The 16,117-nt window shown below is 40.8% G+C and overlaps 1 protein-coding gene and 2 pseudogenes across 1 annotated transcript; 1 reads left to right on the forward strand and 2 right to left on the reverse strand.

Moving 5' to 3' along the window:
- Window positions 1–1,319: 1,319 nt before the first annotated feature.
- Window positions 1,320–2,693, forward strand: LOC148720633 (uncharacterized). Its single transcript, XM_088737655.1, has one exon. It carries the CDS (start codon window positions 1,320–1,322, stop codon window positions 2,691–2,693), a length of 1,374 nt encoding a protein of 457 aa, XP_088593781.1.
- A 5,295-nt stretch (window positions 2,694–7,988) lies between these two features.
- Window positions 7,989–10,097, reverse strand: LOC148720634 (uncharacterized; annotated as a pseudogene).
- Window positions 10,098–14,713: 4,616 nt separating this feature from the next.
- Window positions 14,714–15,809, reverse strand: LOC111343398 (uncharacterized; annotated as a pseudogene).
- Between the last annotated feature and the right edge of the window lie 308 nt (window positions 15,810–16,117).

Raw genomic sequence — 16,117 nt, forward strand, 5'->3', positions numbered from 1 at the left:
GAGAAGAAAGTTTGGCCCCGTTGACGAGGAAAGCGAGCAGGCAAGCAAGTTAAAGAACGAGAAACTTACAAGCGCCATATTATAACCACCATTGCAAAGTCAAGACCAGTGAGCCATAAAACTAAATTCATGGCGTCCAGTTCGGGACATATTCCTGCTACCTGCAAGGTTATTCGTCTCAAAGCCCCCTTGGAATCTGGCTCTGCTTACTCGTTTGTGCCGGCTTTTATTCTCTCCAATGTGATGTCTCTCTCACCAAAGATTGACGAAGTTCGAGTGACCATTTGTTGAATGCAAATCTGGATTTCATTTGCATCACGGAAACATGGCTCAAATTAACAAATGGTAAACACCACAGCGTACACTATTGAGTTATGGTGCACGTGGGAGGTTGCTAAGCACGAAAGACGCGTAAGAGTCGCTCGAGGCGATAGCCGAGAGCGACTCTAGCCTCTTGAGTGCTTAGCAAACCTCCCAAGTGCATCCATAACTCAACAGTGTACGCTGTGGTGTTTACCATTTGTTTTATAACATAACATTGATGCATTGTAGCTCAAGAGTTCCCTTTTATTTAACAAGTCTTACGTGGCCAGAAAAAAAAAAACGCGCGCGGAAAAATAGTCTTTGCATTAATTTTTGCTCACGTCAGCAGCGTACACCCATGGGCAAATGGGACGCTAAATTGACCAATCAGAGCGCGCGCTTTACTTTGGTTATGTTATAAAACCACATGGATGACAATTTCGTGTTTGTTCCGGGCTACAATATCATCCGCAGTGACAGGGTAACTAGTGATCATGAAGGCATTAGTATGTACATCCGCGATTCTATCCGATATGATGTTCTATCCGACCTATGGACGAGAATTTTGAAGTTTTATGGGTTAAAATCCCCCCCCCCCCCCCCTCAAACGGCTCCCTGGGAGCATACCATCTATTATTGTTGGAACTATTTACCATCCGCCGGGTGCAATCGACTCCTTGATTTTAAATTACCTGTACGAGTCACTATAACAAATCAAAGCCATTTTTCCTGACTGTGGCCTCTTTCTTTTGGGAGATTTTAACAAGTTAAATTGCTATCGTCTGAGGAACGCCCTCGATCTCCGCCAAATTGTCCCCTTTCCAACCCGTGGGCAAAGTAAATTAGATCTAATCTTTAACAATCTCAGCGACTTTTACGATGTGCCCAAAAAGTTGCCTCCTTTTAGGCTCTCCGACCACGATACTGTGGAAGCACAGCCTCTGGCTAGACGGGATGGTAAGAAGAACAAAATCCAGCTCATATCCAGAGACTTGCGGACAACAAGTCGTCTGGCCATGCGGATTTACCTCGATGAAGTCGACCTTGGTCGTCTGGTAAGATACAAAGAGTCATGTAAAGAGAAAACACTCGCGCTTGAAACCATAATTAAGACGGGCTTGGATTCTGTTCTTCCCCTTAAATCCAAGACGATTATTGCCAAGGACCCACCCTGGATTAGCAAACAATTGAAATCTTTAATTCACGAGCGCCAAATAGCCCTTGCTCGTGGCGATCAAGATTGCTTCCGCCGCCTTCGGAACCGCGTTAATAGCTTGCGGAAGTCTTGTCGCGCTAAATACTACGAGTCCAAAGTCGAACATCTGAGGAACTACGAACCGCGTAGTTGGTGGAACGAAGTTAAATCACTTGGCGGGATGCAATCAGCTACACGCACAGATCCTACCTCTGTCATGAAGCATATTGATACAGGGCCTGACTCTAGTCCTACGGCCCTTGCTAACGTCACTAACAATGCCTTTCTTGCTCCAATGAACTCTTTTACTCCATTGGATTCTGGAGTCTCGTTTCCTGTGCAATATACCGACACGCCAACGGTTACTGAATTCTGTGTCTTGAAGAAGCTCCTCGCCCTTAATCCTGCCAAAGCTTCTGGGGCTGACGGCGTGCCCGCCTGGCTTTTGAAAGAGAACACGGACCTATTAGCTCCTGCGGTTACTGATATTCTTAATAGCCCATACTTGGAGGTTCGTCTCCCCCAGTCCAGGAAGCTCGCCAACGTCGCCCCTATTCTTAAGCAGACCCCTGTTTATGACGTTAACAAACACCTGGGACCAATTTCACTTACACCTGTCCTTTCCGAATTGACTGAGGACTCTGTGGTTGATCGTTACGTTAAACCAGCTGTACTCGCTAAGGTCGACCCTCGGCAGTTTGGCACTGTTCCCGGTTCAAGCACCACCGAAGCCCTAATTAGTATGACTCATGCCTGGCACAGTGCTACTGACGGTAACGTGGCGTCTGTGAGGGTGATTCTCTTCGATTTTAAAAAAGCCTATGACCTAATCGACCACCAGATTTTGGCCAAGAAGCTGGGTACATATAACATCCCCAATGCTTTCATCTCATGGATTATCGACTTTCTCACCTCGCGCAAACAGCGTGTTCAACCCGGCCACGACTGCTTCTCAGAATGGGGTGCGGTCCCAGCGGGGGTTCCTCAACTTACAAAACTGGGGCCGTGGCTGTTTATCATCATGATCAACGAGCTGGATGTTCCTGGCGTCGATCTCTGGAAGTATGTTGACGATACCACTATTTCGGAGACGATAAGCAAGAACCAAGACAGTCACATTCAAGCTGTTGTTGACACCCTAGCAAGCCGTGCGACCGAGGATAAGTTTCAACTAAACGAAACGAAATGCAAATAACTGCTTATAAACCTTAACACTAACAACCCTACTTCTTTCGATCCAGTTGTTGTTAATGGCAATCCCTTTGACCTAACTAACTAGTGCCAAAATACTAGGCCTTCACATCTCTAAGGATTTGAAATGGAATTGTCACATTAACTTCATTGTTGGGAAAGCTAAAAAGCGCTTGTATGGCTTATCTCAGCTTAAACACTCTGACCTTGGTACCCGTGAGTTAGTCCAGTTTTTCTGTACTTGTATTCGTCCGATTACAGAGTACGCTTGTCCTGTCTTCCATGACGGCCTCCCCGTGTACCTCTCCAACGAACTTGAAGAATTACAAAAGCGGGCTATCTCCATTATTTTTCCTCTTTGCTCATATAATGAGACCTTGGTTGAAACAGACCTGACTAAACTTTCAGATCGCCGCCAGAAACTAGTTGATAAACTATTTAAGAATGTTTTACAGAATAAACAGAACAAGCTCCATGAACTTCTTCCTGCTCGCAATACATGTGCCTTTAACCTAAGAAATATGCAGAAGTTTAAGCCAGTTTTTAAGACGATCAGGTTTCGTAATAGTTTTATTACCTTCAATGCGGGATTGAACGGTTTTATATAACCGTTTTTTTTTTAGAACATGTATTTAGTGTCCTTATTGCTGTTTTAATACATTTAGTCTATTTAACGTAATTATCACTATTTAAAATTTGGAAATAATCGTATAATTCAACCTTTGGTTTCAAATCGGTTATTAATAAACTATCTGTCTATCTATCTATCTATCTATCTATCTATCTATCTATCTATCTATCTATCTATCTATCTACTTTGCTACACTGTCTTTATCATATAAAGACGCAAAGGTCAACTGTGCGTGACTCGCAAATTTATTCACCACAGGCTACAAGGATGATCTTCCGTCAGAATGGTCTAAAACCATAGACACGAAATTTCTGCAGCGCATAAATTAAAATGTCTCTGGGTGTGCTTCATCCAAGCGCACACAACACCTGTCAAATTGTGTAACGCAGTCAAATTCCAAGAGCGTCGAAGTGTACGTTTTAGTGACGAGTTTAGTACATTTCCTCGTCACGAACATTACATTTTAGATTCTTTCAAATGACAGTTAGGTGACTTCAATAATACTGCGTCATAATGTGACCGTACCTACCGCTTTTTGTATTGTATTGTATTGTATTGTATTGTAATCTTTATTTAAACACGATCAATTCATCAACCTATAAAAATACATATCACATACGCTAAGATATTTAAAATTAAAACTACATACTATAACACTTAAGCTGTTTTCCGTGAATGCCGTGCGTTAGATTTAAAAAATGTCATTGCTTTTACGTTTGATGGACGCTTAATCCCGGGGGGGGTTACTCCCTTATAAGGGCTTAATGGGGACGTGCGGCCAGCCAGGGTATGTTTTTCGAGAATTCTGACTTAAACAGGTATCGAATTTATCATTTTTTGTCTTAATCAGGGAATCGATTTATCAATTTTTGTCTTAAACAGGATATCTTTTCTTGGAAGATAAACAGCAAAATTTTTACAAGCTCTAACTTTAATTAATATTGAATTCCGTTGATTTTGGCATTGACACCAGGCAAATTAAATGTCTTAAACAGGGTATCAAAAATCGGAATGCTGTCATAAACAGGGTAGGAAAATCAGCGATAATTGTCTTAAACAGGGTCAGGGTATGAGGGGCCCCGCCGCACCTCTCCACCCAGGAATATATCGAGTACCCCCCCGGGGCTTGATCCCTCAGTTTTAAAGGCCGGGCTCAAAGCTCATCTGAGCGTGACTTGCAAAGCTACGTGAATAATCTTGTACACTCAAATACAGCACATGCGATGTCCCCGGGAAAATTTGTAATTGATTATATATTAGCCAAGTGTAAAAACGAACAACAGTTTTAAAACTGTCGCGGCTTTGGTATAGGTAAATAATGTCATACACCAAATTTGAAAACTACATTTGTCTCATCACACAAATCAGTTTGACTTTTACGGAACTGGCTCTTCATTTTGTATCAGACCACGTTTACATTTCAAAGGCTTGTGGTTATATATGGCTGTCTGATAAAGCTGTCGCGTAGGTCAAAAGATGACTTATCTGTCAATTTTTGTTACATGAAAAGTGCTCGCATTAGGCGAAGTGTTCATTTCGGTCTTTCGAAGTTGGAGTAATAACTTTTGTTCTAAATAGCACAGCTCAGATGTTTAAAAGGGCTCACACTGGCGCACTTAAGCTAACGCTAGGGACGCCTGCATGAAATTTTCATTCTCGGCGCAGGGATGCATGCGGGAGTGATGATTTAATCTTCCCGGGAAAATCACATTCTGGCGAGAGATCATCCTTATAGCCTGTGCTGAATAAATTTGTGAGTCACGCATGCACAGTTGACCTTTGCGCCTTTCTATGATAAAGACAGTGTAGTAAAGTAATGAAGTCACTTCATCGTAATTTGCTCAATATGCATTTGAAAAATAGAATATTTGTGACGACAAAATATTCCAAAATCGTCGCTAAAACGTATATTTCAATATTCTTAGAAGTTAATTGCGTTACATAATTTGACATATGTTGAACCAACTGAGATGACGTAACTGTCAAGTTGGTCAAGCGCTGAGATGACATTTTAATTTATGCGCTACAGAAATGAGAACATTTTAGCTTAGTGTATGGCTTTTCCTTGCAAAAAAGGTTTTCAGAACGATGGGTCTTCGTTTGAGACCAGTGGGTCTTCGTTTTAGACCACAGAGTCTTCCTTTTAGACCAATGGGTCTTCGTTTTAGACCACAGGGTCTTCGTTTTAGACCACAGGGTCTTCGTTTTAGACCACAGGGTCTTCGTTTTAGACTACAGGGTCTTCGTTTTAGACCACAGGGTCTTTGTTTTAGACTACAAGGTCTTCGTTTTAGACCAGTGGGTCTTAGGTCTTAGGTCTTCGTTTTTGGGTCTTCGTTTCCGACACATCCATTATATCCAGCAGGCGTAATCTCCTTAATTGCACACCGCCGCGTCATTAAACGAAAGCCAAGTCTCAGTTATGGCAAACACGTCCGCTTTACGTTCACAGACATAGTCAAAGAAGAGAGCAGATTAATTCTTGAGCGAACGAGCATTCAAAGTACATAAGGTCAATAGGACTTGAATTGGCGTGGCCGTAGATGAAACGCATCTGATCTCAGTGAGGTTCGAAATGTCTTCACAACGATAAGCATTCGATAAACGACAACACCGGCGATCACTGATTCTTGAAGAAATAAAATCAAAATCATCTGGATCAGGATTGACATTGATGTCACCACTGACAATCAAACGGGTGAGATTAAAAGTGGAAATCGAATTCGGATAATGACTGATTGACAACAGGAAAAAGCCACGACGTCCTGCACGCCTAAATCCAAGATTGCGGGTCCGCTACATCAGAAATGAGTTGAAGTCACAACGATTTGCACTGCCAAAAATAGGAAGACCAATTCTTCGAGAAGGCTAAACCTCAGATAAATCCAATCGATTAGTAAACAGCAAGCCATTAGAACTAAAATCGATAAGAAAAATAAGAAATAAAGCAAAAAGAGCGGACCCGGTAAAAACGTGACCGACCGCCACTTTGCATAGGCAGTGATTACGTCGACATTTTATGATCTCATTTTACGTCATGGGAATGATTTCAAGTTGACTTGCAGGGCATGACGCTATCGTATCGACAATATCGATCCTAGCATTATGCAGGACACGTGTAATATATGAACTTCATAATAGGCCTTGCTCACCATATAGAGTCTCTATGGCTCAGTGGTGGAGCATTGGAGCGCGGAATCTGAAGGTCTGAGGTTCTGTTCCTCACGGAGACTCAAAACTTTCTCTCTGTCCCACGCTCGTGACAAGATAAACAACATCTTTCTCTGTTTCTTTACCTAGCTCAAAGTCTACCATATTTCTTATTCGATTTACCTTCTCCCATTTAAAACAAACACCTTTACATGACAAGTCCAAGATTTATTTCCATGATGTTCAAAATCTTTTTGTATGACATTTGTTGTTTTCAATAGCTGGTGCACGAGGAGTTACCTTTGCAGCAGGCTGTGGCAACTGCACCTGTCAGAGCGATGGCGATGGGTCATGATGCGTGGTTCTTTTTCAAACTGATGGTAAGCTGATCTCAGCTATTTTTTTTTTCACGTTTGTTGCAGTAATGAACTTTCTAACCTTGGACAAACAATTTTAACTCTAAGCAAGTTTTGTCTGAGTGTTATAAAACCAAAGAAGTCTTTAAAAACTCAAGAAAAAATTAAACAAGCTGGATAATTTGGTTTTATCAACTAAGTCAATAATGTAAATTGGTCACCGTGAAGAGAAGCTGACGTTTCCTGCTGTAGCCCTTCAGAGCGAACAGAGGAATTGTGAGTTGTATGAATTTGGATGGAGTCCTAAGCAATTCAATGGAAAGCGTTCGTTGATCCCGTGGAGATTAAGAATGTTGATGTGAAAGATAAATTTTTCTTCTAAATTTTTGCGGCTTTCCGTATAGTTGTAGGGAAGGTCGCAGACAGTCAAATGTTTCTTTAGCAACATTGCCTTATCGACTCAATTGGTGAAACAAAATGCCCCTCCATCTCCCAGCCTCCCCTTCATGAGGGCATATACGAAGTTAAGGTGGTTTTAGTTTTTATATCCGACTGGTTAAGTGTTTGGCTGGAATTTTTTATCGTTACAGAGTGAGCTAAATTCAGAAGGAAAAACGGTACAATCCCACTAACTGAGACATCCCTTTGACATTTGATGTACATAGGTGGCTCATTACAGTGTTTTTTTTTTTTTTTTATAATATTGACAGTTTAAAGGCCCATTTTCATCCGAGATCCTTTGCAGTCGTTTGCTTTTGTTTTGGAATCGCGCTATTGTTAAATGGCGAACTCTGATAGTTATTCACAAACACTATTAAAAAGAAAAACAAAGATTTGGTGAAGAACAAAGTAAACAAATTTGCAGCTAAATATTTGAGACTGAAAAATCATAAATCGAGTCTGTGTATAAAACTTGTACAAAGCTTACTTGATGTTGAAGGAAATTGTTCAACACTATTTATAATGGTAATTGAACTGAGTGGAGTGCAATTTGGGCTGAAATCATACGCGTGATTTCAAAATCGAACGAGCGCGCAGCGCGAGCTCGATTTGAAATAACGTGTATGATTTCAGACCAAAATTGCACGATACGAGGTTTAATTACCACTTTATTACATCCATTTTGAAATCGCCCAAATACAGAACTTGGTCAATTCAAATATTTTATTGATGCAGTACTGAGCCGGTTTTTAAATAAAAAGCGGAACCGGAAACGCATTTACGTCTTATTTTGTATACAAAACAGAAAGACTTTGACGTCATGTGTCAAAAACTCAGTCAAGCGTATCAAAAGAAAGACAAGTTTCTTTCAAGAAATTCAAGAAGTCCTCAATAACTCAGAAAAATAGTGAAGCGTTAAAGTTCAATCCTCGTCGTCTGACTCAATGATGTAAACCGTTCGTTTCTTCTGTGGTTGGGGTAGAGAATTCTGGCTGTCTCTGGAGAAGAAATTGAAGGTGCAGCCTGTGTAATTCTGCGATGGAACGGGAGCAGCACAACTGAAGGCTTCCATGCGGTACTGCGGAGACTGCAATGGAAAACGTGGTTGAAATCCTGAAAATTCAGCAGACTGAAAACCAGGATTGGAACCCATGGCCTGATACATTTGGCCTTGTTGTTGGACGTGATAAATAGGTACCAGAGGTGTTCGTTGATGTTGGACTGCAATCTCTTGATTTGAGGCTTGATTTGCAGTGTTTTGGCGGGAGACTTCGTTTGCTTGATTTTCGTTTGACACATCTTTATATCTGTGCACGCATAAAACGGTACGACAACACAAACTTCAACACGCGTACTTGTAATTATGAAATAGACTTTACAATCTTGAACGAACGTCGTACGGTTTCGAAAACTAAAGGGAAACAAAGGAAATTACAACTATAAATACGGAATAGGGCTAGACAAACAAGAAACAAACCAAAAAAAAACTTACGTTTGTATCCTTATAATATAAACGATGACGTTAAACGGGCGTTGAAACGATTCCCCACTTCGATCGAGCGCATGTATTTTTTTAACTCGCAGCGCCTCTCGGGATCTAGCTAATGAGTGCGTGACATCACGCATAACGGCAGTAACAATATCCACTGATAATGTGAGACAGTTCTTTCCTGTGATTCTCGTCTGTTTCATCGTAGTCGTCTAACGAAGATTCACGTGCATGGCCTGTTATTTCACAGATGATATTGCGCGGTTGACCTGATTTCTTCAGTTTTGATACCGATGTTTTCCTCATGCTGTGGTTCGTCAGCTTCTTATTCGTCCTGAGACAGGAGGCCATGGATTTCATTAAATTGCCAATGGTGTTTTGTCCCATTCGAACTTTAATTTACCAAACATCTGCTGATTTAGGACGATTTATGATGCTTAGATAGTGTGGCCCTGTGTTCTTCATTCCTTCGGGTCGCTTGGACAACCAAAGCTTGAATAGCCGCACTGGATCGCTTTTTCCGCCATCGGTGCTGAACATTGTTTGTGGTGTTGTTCTTCGCCTGATGGTGAGACCACCGCTCCGTGTTTTAGTGGGACCTTCTCTGAACTCAACAACTTCAGTTCCATCTTCTCGCTGTCTTATAATTACGTCTTCCACGTACGCATCGTAGTGTTCTTGGCGACCACGAAATCCCAGTTATTCCGTCAAATTTTTAAAGTTGACATTGGTCAAGACCTTTCCATTAAAATCACCCAACTGACCTTTTTCCCACAGGGCTGACTCTTCTTCACATGTGATTGGCTGAGCTTTGTTGGGTCTCTTTCCCTTTCCTTGTTGACGTAGGGAAATTACTTTCGCATTGAGGATTTCTCGTGAGGAGTGAAACTCCCTCGATTGCACGATGCTCAGTGGATAGTTCTTCTCCTTTAGATATCGCTCTATGGCACTCTGCATGATTTTAAGGGATTCTGGCTCGTAATCATCTCCGTCTTTTTTTCTTACTTCGGCGTAACACTTACTCAGGACTTTGTCAAGTTCTTCAGGCGCCATTGTTTCGATGGAGACATATTCAAGATGGCGGCATTGACACCAGCTTCTGAAAACACTCATCCATTGTTTTGTGGAGCGGGACGTATCTTTATTGGAAGTGACAGACTTAAGCTCATGTATTTCATCGCTTGAAATAATGGGAAATCTTGCAACATCCAACTCTTTTAGTGGCTTTTGATTTTCTTCGTTTGTTGTTGATTCGGTGGACTCGGGATCGCGCGGATTTTGAGCTTGAGAAGGTACAAAATCGTCAAAATATTCACCAAAATGTAGAGAAAAAGTGGGAAAGTCCCTGGCATGTTGGTCTTCAGCCTGAAGAATCTCATTGTTATCATTCAAAAACTGGAAGAAACTAAACTCATCCATTTTTGGGGGGAAAAATAAGAGCTTTGGAAACAAAAGTTGCAAAATTTGCCTGATGATACTCTTTGTTTTTCATTTTCCTGCAATTTGATTGGTCACTTTAAGCAAGCCTTGAAATCTGATTGGTTGTTTGTTTTAAGTGCAAATTCCTTATAGGCTGGAAAAAAGATGCGATTTAGAGCAAAAAATGGTGCGATTTGGGAATAAATCGCACCAATTAGAGCCAATCAGATTACAGGGACTACCAGTGATTTCAAAATGGATGTAATAAAAAATATAAACAAATAACCAATATTGGCCGAAACGGATTTACTTTACGCATTTCAATTATAGAATAATGACTTGTACAAATGAGATCACTTACATACATATCTCAGGATCTCAAGTAAAAATCAGTCAAATAATTATTCTCACCTCGAAAACATCTCCCCAGAGTCTCTAGTTCCATCGTAGGAACAATGCATTAACATTTCTGCAAAAGCACTGTCTGTAGTGTTACCGAAACCCATTGTTGTTTTCCTTGCCCTCCATAAATCATACACAGACTCGAAGTCGAATAACCTTTGCCGAGCCGGGCAGACCCGGCCTTCCTCTAGACCGCTTCTTCGGCGGCATCAACTTTTCAAATGACGTTTTTCACCGTCATACCTGTAAGAATTAAAAACTATTTACTGATATGGATACTACGATAGTTTGTTGTTCGCACATGATTCAAGATGGAACTTTGAAAGCCCTAATTAATAAGATGGAAGAAGATATCAAAGCGATTCCGCAACTTCGAGGAAAATAACGTATTTTTGATATTTGAAAAATGATCTGGGCGCGCAAGGCATCTCGGTTGAGAATGGGTCTTTAAGAGTATGGCACAACAACTGGAAGACACAGACAAGTTCTTCTGGACAAGAAGAAGCCATTTTCCTCAACAATCTTCAGGCGACATACGTGCAATGGTGAACTCTACACTTTCGGAGATAACTGATTAGGCATGAATAGATTGTGCTAGTAAATCCAGCAAAAGTTGCTTGACAATACGCCCAAAAGTTGCTCTAAAGTTGCTCAAAAATGTAAAAGTTGCCACCCAAATTTAAAAAAAGTTACTTACTTTTGAGAGTCATTTTGTCCTAGATTACTTCTCAAAGCATAACGTTATATCTTTGATTTAACATCATTTGTTGTGATCAATTTAAATCTTTATGCTTAACATAACTAATAATAGAAATTATTACACGATTCGGGAAGTACGAGGGCCAATAACTAAAATCAACCAATCAAAATGCTCTATTGCCGCCCAATATTCTCTTAGTATTGGACCGGGCACTGTCCCGAATAGTCCCGAATGATACCGCACTTGTGTCCCTTGGAACTTCAGTCGTGTAATAAATCTCTTATTAACCAAGCTTGCTCTAGTCTCCCTCGCAACCGTTTTTTTTTGGTGTCACGCAACGCTCCCCCAAAAGTGTTCTTTTGGGGAGCGTTGCGTGACATCCGAAAAAACGGCTGCGAGGGAGACTAAGCTTGCTCGGGACCGTACTGGGAGAATATCGACCCTCGGTCTTTTTTGTACGGACCGAGCGCAGCGAGGTCCGTACTGTCAAGACCTCGGGCCGATATTCTCCCAGTACGACCCTCGCACTTGGTTGATAAGATATATTTATTTTCTAATGACGTTCTGGACAGTCTTTCAGGCGATTCCAAGCGCAAGTTGCATTTCCTTTCCCTGAGGACGAGTGCGACCTACCGCTTCTTCGTTGTTTCCTTCGTTGACAGGAATTTTGCGTTTTCTAGAGATTGAAGCTCTTGGACGACTACTAAGAGTTGCCCCAGCGGCTATGGTAACCTCAATAGGGTCAATATCTGTATTATTTTCATTTTCCTCGTCAGTCATTTCAGCTTCTAGTTGTGATGCCTCGCACCGCAGCAAATACCAAGATGATATGATGGGCGGGAAGCTCTATTGTTGGGGCAAATAACTGTTCGATGTAAGCGCCGTTAGGGTAGCTGCTGTCCGGTTTGTGGGCGCACTTATTTTTTAAAAATTGTTTGTAAGAACGTACGACATCCTTAGTTTTGACCAGTTTTAATGAAAAAAAGACCTTTTAATAAAGACCTTTTTGATGGATTGGTCAGTTTTTAACCATTTCTGGACTCAAAAGTTGCCAAGGGAGACAAAAGTTGCTCTAGGTTGCTCGAAGCACAAAAAGTTGCTGAAAACGCTAAAAGTTGCCGAGCACAATCTATTTATGCCTATAACTGATAAGTTTGAGATAAGATTTGCTAAACAGTAGCCATTTATTGATATTGTCATGTGTGTGTCACCAGTGTCGGAGCAACTGCACACCAACCCCTCCCCTCCCCTAACCTAATTCTTTTGTTAGTTGACTATCGTTGGTTTAAGGGAGGGGTGGGTGCGCAGTAGCTTAGATACCGAATTTGATCTGTATAGTCAAAGCCAAAAAGTATGAAATTATCTGTCTTTTTTTTACAAGGAAATACTAAATCCATTTACTCCCCTTTCCTTGTTGTTTGGGAGCAGATACCAAAATAATCATTTTTGTTCAACCATTGTCACAGAAAGGTCTGATACTTGCTTCTAATAGAGAGAGACCTCTTCATCAACGTGAGGTACTTCGTAGAGTTGAATTGTGGTATAAGTTTCAAAATACAGGGTATCTGCTCCCTGACTACTGTGTTCATTCAGACATTCAGAGGGGGGGGGGTGAGAGAATGCCTCGGTAAGGTTTGTATATATTTATTTACTTGTTGAGTGAAGATTTAAAAAAGCAAACAAACAAACACCAAAACAAACAAAAAAAAGCTATAAATAGAAGTGATGCTTAGATAGAGATTTGCTCACAATCTTTTTGGCTGTGAATAGAGTCATATGTATTGTACCAAAAAATTAATAATGCCTTTCCATGAAGGAATTTGGTTTTATTTCCTCCGCCGCTCCCCCTCCTTACTTTAAAATTCTCAGTTTTAATGTTTACACTTGCTATGAAATATGCTGGTTCTTATGACCTTCAACCTTTAGCTTTCAGCCACTCCTCTCAACAAGGGTTGGTTGAGTGAAAGGTGTCGCTTTGCTTCAGAAATTGAGGAAGGGTGGGTGAAGGAAAACCAACCAGTTTTCTAGAAATATTTCATCATTCTTGCTGTTACGTATTTTCTCAGACCGTTCGAATGTTTGTTTTCCTTTAGATTTGGCTCGAAATCATCTTGTAATTGCTATCAGTGTTAACTTTAAAGCGTTCGAACAGAAAAGGTATTTTAGATCAAACTTGATATCAACACTCCGTATATGATATTTTTATTCTTTATTGACTGTCTCTAGTTTTTTCGTCTTAATTGCAGGATTTTACTCTCTGCCGGAGGCTGAATTCTACTTTAGCTTTCTACTTGTACGATCTTTTGTCTTTGATCGACAGAGGCTTTGTGTATGAGCTTATCTTGCAGTACTTTAAAGAAGTATGCAAATATCTAGTGCAAGCCCGAATCCAAGCTTAATCTAAGTCTCTGCTCTTAAGAGAGCTGCCAGTAGGGGCGGATACAGGTAGTTTTGGCAGGAAGGGGATATTATTATTGTTATTATTATTTAGTTCTTATTCACCGAGCGGGAGGTCTGTATGAGAGAATCTTCACCGACGTCGCCAGTACAGACCGAATGCTGTGAGGTCTGTACCAGCAACCGAGGTCAAGATCCTCCCATACAGACCGACCTAGCTCGGTTATTAAAATGTTTATTATATGCTGTGTCTTATATGCCAATTTTTTATATTCTTTGTACCTTTTATTTCTAGACCGGTCTAGATGGGAAAATCTAAACCGCTTTCAATAATGATTTCAGCTAATCAAATTCGTGAATTCGGTAGTTCCCAGTCCTTGTGAGACACAGCCATATAATAATATGCAGTTAAAACGTCTGTATGCCATATACAATGAAAGCAACATGAGGCGCCGAAGCGTAGCCCATGAGCTAATCAGTGAATAAAATAGAAGCAAAATCTAACTAAAAACTAACATCATCGTTATAAAACCTATTAAAACCGATAAAATATATATACATATAGCGGTTATAAATTAATGACAGGAAGCTCGTTTCACCGTTACTCTGAGTTTCACGCAGCTTGTGCTGCGATCGTCAGACGGTTTTTATTATCGATGGAAAACATACCGTGCTATAAAGTCAATTTATAAATAGAAATTATATATATATATATATGTATAACAAGTTAACAGGCTTCGAGCCAACAGAGACGCCGCGCCAGAAGGATCCAAAGGGATTCGCAGTCCAAACCTCGACAAATGATAGAAGAAGTAATGTGGCACACGAGGACGGACAAGTTCGAGCAAAGGAAGACATACACTCAATAAAAAGTCCAAAAAGTTTAATAAAATACTTTTCGGTCGGAGACCTTCATCAGTTGTAATACAATAACTTACAAACTCCTTAAATAGGTTTACAAAGAGGGCGTGGTGACACGTATTAACTTATATATCTATATAAGATTGTTCTTCTTTCCAGAGTTCGCCTACGAGTTAAATTACGACTTTAAAGTGCGCGCAATATTTAGAGTTCCTGAGAGACACGCCTTCTGCATCTTCTTAAGCACACCTTGAGCTTTGCTGCCTACTAGCTTCTGTAGAGTGACATCCAAGTTTTTTTTTTTAAAATATAAAAGCTTGGAGACCAGGCGATTTTATTTCGTCAATGATATCTATTTACAATTCTAATTGATTAAAGTATTCGAGTTAAATTATGAGTTACTAAGGTAATTACAGGTCTCAATTAACTAATAATATTTTTTCTTACAGGCGGCACGAACAGCGCTCAGTGGCTACAACAGCCGGAGTAAGCGCCCAGTGACATCCAAGTCCTTGCACCACCCCCCGAGTACATCTAAGATGATATTGCACTGGTTGATCTCGTACCCAGGCTATCTCTGCTTCAATTCCCATCTCAGTGGCGCATACTTCAAGGTCTTCTCAGAAGTCTTCTTGTCGCGGTTGCTCATCTAGGGGCAGCTCATCTCTAATGCTATCACTTGCTTATCTCTGTTGTTAACGATCCTGGCGTCCACTCTGTTTGCTCCGAGCTCTTGGTACTCTCCATATACCGGAACATCCCAATACGCCTGTACCTCTGCTGTTTCATAGACTCACTGTGACTTGATAGGTGAATACAACGGGGACACAGTGTCTATCAAGCCCAATTCAAAGATGATCTCGAAGAACAGGACCTTCAAGACGGCGTCATGTCTTGCAAGGTACTTGGTTTGTGCAAGCGCAGGGCAGGCAGATAAGATGTGGGCTATGCCCTCTGGCGCTGTACCACACAGCCTACATGCCGAATCACTACTATCACTCACACGTGTCTTATGAATGGTGTACAACCGTGTGGGTAATAGCTGTTCGTAAAGTTCAAACATGCCCGCGATGGTGTGTGTTGGGCAGGTTCGCCAGTCGCTCTGCCACCAAAAACATCGCTCAGCACTTAGCTCTTCGTCTCTTTCTCTTGCCGTTATCACCTTTCCATGCCATCTCTGTTCTCTAACCTCCTCCCGTATTCTTGATTCTCGATGTCTCTTGAGAAGATTCTTTACCTTTTTCCCAGGTATCACCTCTCCCTCCTCTATGACACAGACTATTATTACTATTATTATTATTATTATTATTATTATTATTATTATCACTATTATTACTATCATTATTATCATCACTACTATCATTATTATCACACTAGAGCCAAAAGAAGCTAAGAAAACGATTAAAATATTCCAAGAGATAAATAGTAACATGCGACCCTGTCTGTCTCGCAGAACATGTTAACCTTTATTAAATGAAACGTATTCTTCGTAATAATAATAACAATGAGCTTTATTTAACCAGGGAACACCATTCAGCAGTCTATTCTCCCAGGTGTCTCTGAAAATGGCGTCTTCAAACAA

This window comes from Stylophora pistillata, chromosome 11, assembly GCF_964205215.1.
Source record: "Stylophora pistillata chromosome 11, jaStyPist1.2, whole genome shotgun sequence".
Classification (NCBI taxonomy): domain Eukaryota; kingdom Metazoa; phylum Cnidaria; class Anthozoa; order Scleractinia; family Pocilloporidae; genus Stylophora; species Stylophora pistillata.